Source organism: Hordeum vulgare, chromosome 6H, assembly GCF_904849725.1.
Source record: "Hordeum vulgare subsp. vulgare chromosome 6H, MorexV3_pseudomolecules_assembly, whole genome shotgun sequence".
In the NCBI taxonomy this organism is placed as follows: Eukaryota; Viridiplantae; Streptophyta; class Magnoliopsida; order Poales; family Poaceae; genus Hordeum; species Hordeum vulgare.
In genome coordinates this window covers 554017630-554023591 of record NC_058523.1, presented here as the reverse complement: position 1 = coordinate 554023591, position 5962 = coordinate 554017630, and the positions used below count along the sequence as shown (strand labels likewise).

The 5962-nt window shown below is 42.0% G+C and overlaps 1 protein-coding gene across 1 annotated transcript; it reads right to left on the bottom strand.

Annotated features, from left to right (window-relative positions):
- Positions 1-405: 405 nt before the first annotated feature.
- On the bottom strand, positions 406-4461 carry LOC123403178 (50S ribosomal protein L13). Its single transcript, XM_045097133.1, has 5 exons — positions 4133-4461; positions 1792-1863; positions 1536-1702; positions 1333-1444; positions 406-938 (listed from the first exon to the last, which is right to left on the bottom strand). Exons 1-5 carry the CDS (start codon positions 4370-4372, stop codon positions 723-725), a joined length of 807 nt encoding a protein of 268 aa, XP_044953068.1. The 5' UTR covers positions 4373-4461; the 3' UTR covers positions 406-722.
- Between the last annotated feature and the right edge of the window lie 1501 nt (positions 4462-5962).

Below are 5962 nucleotides of genomic sequence, written 5' to 3'. Positions count from 1 at the left end.
CCCCTAGCAACCTCCATGATTCACATCCTTGATGACGTCAACGGCAAGTTTTCCCTAGTGTTCTACGGCATACTTAGCTTATTTTAGCATCTAACAACAAATAGACAAGTACAAAAGATGGTGGTTTTCGTAACTTCACCGGTCGCCAGAGATGCAGAGAGCAAAAGGAGGAGCATTTTTGTGAAAAAAAATCTATACGAAGTACTACTCCCTTCCTAAATATAAGACCTTTTAGAGATTTAATTATAAACTACATATGAAGTAAAATGAGTGAATTACGCTCTAAAATGTCTTATATTTAGGAACGGAGTAGTAACATATTTTGACAAAAAAGTTCAGTAAATAGCTCGACCTAATAAACCATCTTCTCCATTCAAGATATGAATGTGACTCTACACTGTTCTGCATAATGTATTGAGTTTTATTTGCAATACAAAATTCCAGTTACAAGTTTAGGATCGAAAAGGAAATTCAGAATGAGGAGTTGAGCGTTTCCAGGTTTAGTGCCTCTTAACTCAACTCAACAGGCTTCTCAGCAATCTTGCCGCCTTAACAAAGCTTGATAAGATTCTAGTGCACCCTGTCTATGAAATCCAACACAAAAGACTACATGTCATCAAAGAGAAAAGAGATACGCAGGTCATCATTCAGAACGTGCAGCGGGTAGAACCCTAGTGGCTCAAATCATCGGTCTCCATAGTCCACACACATCTGAAGGTGACTTATGCAGCGACCGCAGCTTTGCCATTCTTAGCTGCTTCTCCCTCGGCTTTCTTAGCTGCCCTGTCCTGATCTTTCTTCTGTGCCCTTATCATCGCACGTCTTGCCCGGGGGCGCATCTCCCGCACTTGGCGTGGCGGCATGACGAAAGGCTCGAGAGACCGGTCGTGGAATGGGTGCTCGCCTTCAGCAAATATCCTCAGCTTACGATCCCTATCCTGGAGAATCAAAGCAGGAGGTGTTAACTGAGTATACATCATAAACCATGAACAGATTGGCTCTCTTCGTAAACTTACCACGCCAACTTAAACAAGACACGAGTAACATAGTGCATATGGACGAACTTCTCATGACTATAGCTTACATTATACAGACTGACATGACATGCCTCAACGTATAATAAGAACAATAGCATTATCACCAGCTCATGGCGCATTATAGAAGTGCACACTCTATAACAGGGTAACTGTTATTCCAACACGAATATGCATACAGAAATCCAACTTGCAGAGTATTCTGGTAGCAATTAAAGCTAGCATATAATCTTGAACCAGAAAAAAGATGAACCTATGACCAATCCTTATAAACAAACAGAAATGCAATTTCACTTACATCACGCAATTTATTGCGGGGAAGCATGCGCATGACAGCTTTACGGATCACTTCAGTTGGGTCTTTTGCCATCTGGTCCTTGAGCTTTCTTTCCTTCAGATGGCCAATATACCTATTGGGGAAATGGCAAAATGCACATGACAGAACAAACTTAATAATGATACCAAATAAGGTATAAAAAAGTATTTGCTAGAATTACTAACCCTGTATGCCAGTAGTAAATTTTGTCAGTCATTTTTCTTCCTGTAACACAGATATCTTTCGCATTAAGAACAATACACATGTCTCCAGCTTCCACATGAGGTGCATAGGTTGGCTTGTCCTTGCCTTGAAGCACAACAGCTATTTGGGATGCCAACCGTCCAAGTACCTATCACATATTCAAAGCAACTTACTGCATAAACAAATATTTTGACCTGGGCAAATCCTCACAACTGAAACAAACAGAAGAATTCTGACCTGGCCCTTTGCATCAAAAACACGCCACCGCAACCCTTCTAAATCAATTCTCCTCAACCCTGCAAGTGCTTTCTGCGCAGTTCAAAACAGAAACATGTGTTAGTACCACTGTGCTAGTAATTCAAATATTAGCACCATGGTTTGAATACTGCATTCATGCTGTTCAAACTATAGGCTGGATGCAGGAAAGATTCATACTGGGTAGTTATTTGAGGATTTCAATTGCAATGTTAGTTTCATTTTTCAGTGAGAGCCAAAGAGTTGCAGCTTCTTTCACTCAAACTATAAGCTGGATGCAAGAAAGATTCATACTGGGTAGTTATTAGAGGATTTTAACTGCAGGTTACTTTCGTTTTTCAGGGAGGATCAAAGGGTTGCATCTTCTTTCTCTCAATCCAATATAACCTTTGACCAACGATAACATACTGTTCCAAAACAATATATGGAAGTTCATTGTCAGGGTAACTTTTTTTTCACCTCTCCAAGAACAAGTTACTAAATATGTACTGCAAATTCAGTGGTGAAATTAGTGAACTAACAAACAATCAAAGAATGCACCTTTCCATGAACAAGTTACTAAATATGTACTGCGAATTCAGTGGTGAAATGAGTGCACTCACAAACTCATATCTCATTTTAACTCCAGAGTACCATATATGAAATATCATTTCACAGAAGTCAGCAGAGAAGTCGGAGGATGAGGAGGACAAGAAACTGGTGGTGGACGAGGGCAAGAAGTCGGAGGATGAGGAGGACAAGAATCCGGCAAGGGAGGAGCGCAAGAAGCCGGTTTTCAAGGTACAGGTCTGATCCTTGCTGAATCTTAATGATAGCTTCTCAGCTAGAATTAGAACCTATGAATGTTCTCACCAATTTGAAGAACCCTTGGATTTCCTGTAATGAGTGTTTTTTAACAGAATTTTGAATTGTAGAGATTGCTGTGGTTGCTTCCAGTGCTTGGAACTATGTAAAGCTGTCTGCACTTAACAACAAGGATCTCCAAGAATTCAATTACCATCTGTTCTGTTTCTTCTCAGAACAAAACACAAAGTACCAGCACTGCAAGACAATCACCAACATATCACTTGGGCAAAATATTTACATCTCCTCAACGGTTCCGGATTCTCTTCTTGTGTGCGTAGTATCATCATTTCCCTTTCTTTAACCAGAAACATTTATAAGCTTAGCTCCGGAAAGATAACCAGAAGCTTAGTGTCCCAGTGAAGCTGGTAGTATTTGTTGATGTACTAATTGTTCGGAACGGAAGTTATCGGCAGAAGAACCACATTGATTTCCTGTCTTGTTCATGGAAAGCCATGTTGCTATGTTAATATTAGTGACTACTTGTTATTGGTCATGTAGCAGGCATGAGAGAGAACCCTGTTAATCATGAGAGAGAACTTGTTATTGGTCATGGGAACCCACCTCCCGGTTGAAGCAGAGGCTGGTCTGGTTGTTTCGTGAGTTCGCAGTTTAGTATTTTGTTCTCTCATAGATTTAAGTTGTGAATTTGGTCAGTGTTTGTGTAAAGAAATTTCCTTTGTACAACTCAAGTTGAGCTGAAGAACAATATGATTTAAGCTGTGAATTTGGTCAGATCTGTGTAAAGAAATTTGCTTTGTACTCGCTCTGACAACTAATATAAGAGCGTTTAGATCGCTACTTTAGTAATCTAAACACTATTATATTAGTTGACAGAGGGAGTACAGCTCAAGTTGAGCTGAAGAAAAATATGATATATAATCAAACATTGAGAGGTTATTAATCTTACAATTAATTACTGGTTAAAACTTAAAAGACTCGTGTTACAATCCAGAGTTGCTGAGAGATGAATCGACCTAGTAACACAAGTAGTTAGCCCGATACTATACGGCCAGTACCATGCTTAACCTTGTTCTTGAGCTTTGATAGTTAGAGATAGCCCGATCGTTCTGCCGCTTCATGATAAAGATGCCGCTAGTGATAAGAAATGTACTGGCTGTTGGTGTATTCCATTTTCCCTGTACCTTTTATCTTGTTGAGCCATTCTGTAATACGTGCGTAGTTATCTATGTACTCGTGATTTTGCTTGCAAAATGTAGACAATAACACGATGGGGCAATAAAAACACTCAAGAAAATCAAGTGCTGTATCAGATCAGTCATGGACAGTAGTTGGCTTGCCACTGTCAGGGCATGATTCGCCCTGGATTAATGCTAGCAACCGAGAATAATGAATAAGTCTTCTACTAGTAATCGTTCACAGCAACCAATAATGAATGTTTGATTTGCCAATCAAGCTAGTGATTAATCAGGAAGATCGGCGCCTCGAAAGAGAGGTAGTGTGCAGAGACGTGACTCACCTTCAGGTTTCCGGTGTAGGCCGGCGGCGCAGCTGATCCGGGAGCGGCGCCGGGCGAGGAGGACGAGGGAGGGGAGGCGGCCGGCGGGACCTTCTGGGGGGAGGAGGAGGAGGAGAGGAAGCGGGAGAGAAGGCGTGGTGGCGGGGGCGGGGCTCGGGCCAGGCTCCGAAGTGGATTTTGCTGCGGCGGTGGGGCGGACGAGCGGAGCAGGAGGAGAGCGCGAGCTCGGGAACGCCACATCGTCGTCGGCGGCGGCGGCGAGGTGCTGTGGTGGTTCTTTCCCTTGTGTGGTGGAGACGCGGAGCACGGGAATTGAGGCAGTGAAAGGTTTCACGTTAGGGTTTAAGGCCTTAATGGGCTGTTGTTGGGCTGCTGGTACTATTGATGCCCATGAAACTTATTTGTGCTAGCTGAATTGAATCTCAATTTTGTCTTACCTAAAAAAAATAAGGATGAATCTCAAATAATGTCTAAAAAAATGTAAATATCAAAGTTTTCTTAAAACAAAGTTGAATCTCAAATAATGCCTAAAAAAAGTTGAATCCCAAAATTTTCTTAGAACAAAGTTGAATCTCAAAGAAAATGTTGAATCTCAAAATTTTGTATCCTCTGGCGAACTAAGTCTTTTGGATCCGATGAAGTGTGTCCGATGAACTATGCTCAATCCAGAATATATCTATATTTCTCGTTCGATCTATTGTGGTGTTGATGTATGTTGTTGCATGCATTGTATGGATTTGGGTACGGGCATACACGACTATGATTGTGGACAAAGCAAAATGGGGACTGGCGGGTTACTGCCAACGGGCACGTCCGAACAAGTACACTTGCTTATAGGGCCTCATATTAGGGTAACATATCCCTTATATCGTGGTACCATAAAACTATTATAAGGGGAGTTTTAAATTTGTTTTAACCGCGCATGCTGGGGTCCAACAGGTACCTGCAAATTTCTGTTGTAAAAACAAATATTCAATCCATTGGTGTTTTTATTCTTATTTTATTTTTCTTCTTTTTTCATGGCCATCTTCTTCCTCAAATCACCCAACAAGCAACTGTCCTAGCCACCCATGACCGCTTCTGCCGCTCCATGGTTGTCGAGCCTTGGCGTCGACCTTGAGCCCACATCCATGATGAAGCGGCTACCCAAGAGCTCGAGGGGCGTGATGGATGTCGAAAATGAGGCAAGGAAGGGCGGAGGATGTCGGCCGGCTGTCGGCGGTGAGAGGGACGGACGGACGGAATCGAGAGTTGGCGGCAACGGCAGTTGACGTGAAACTTCATTTCCGTCATCATGAGGCACCCATTTCTTCCCTACTACTACCCACTCTCAGGGGAGAAAAATGCTAATACGGCTTTTCCTTTTTGTTGCGTGGGTGTGGAAAATGAAGCACCATGGCATTGACATGGGTGAAGAAATCAACATTTTCAAAAACTACTCAGCTCCGTGCCCACCGTATATACAGCTGATTTTGATATTAATTTTGCGTTGTTACTACTTTCTCTGTATCTAAATAATTATATTTGAGAAGAACTAGTGTGTTATCTACCCCACATGATATCTACCAATACCGATAGCAGGTGAGGCAACATTCTCTAAATGTGGATCCAAGCATCATTTCAGAAATATTTGGAGGCTTTTTGCAAAACTCTCATTGACCAAATATTGCCCGTCCGATCCATGATCCAACGGCCGAGGTGCACCGGGCACCTCATCATCAGGTGCTATTCTACTTCACATTCTGAAGGTGGAATCTGACTCCAACTTCACAATGAAGCAAAATTGAAAACAAAAAAAGGAGAAGAGCAAAGCGCATAGAAAACAGAGCA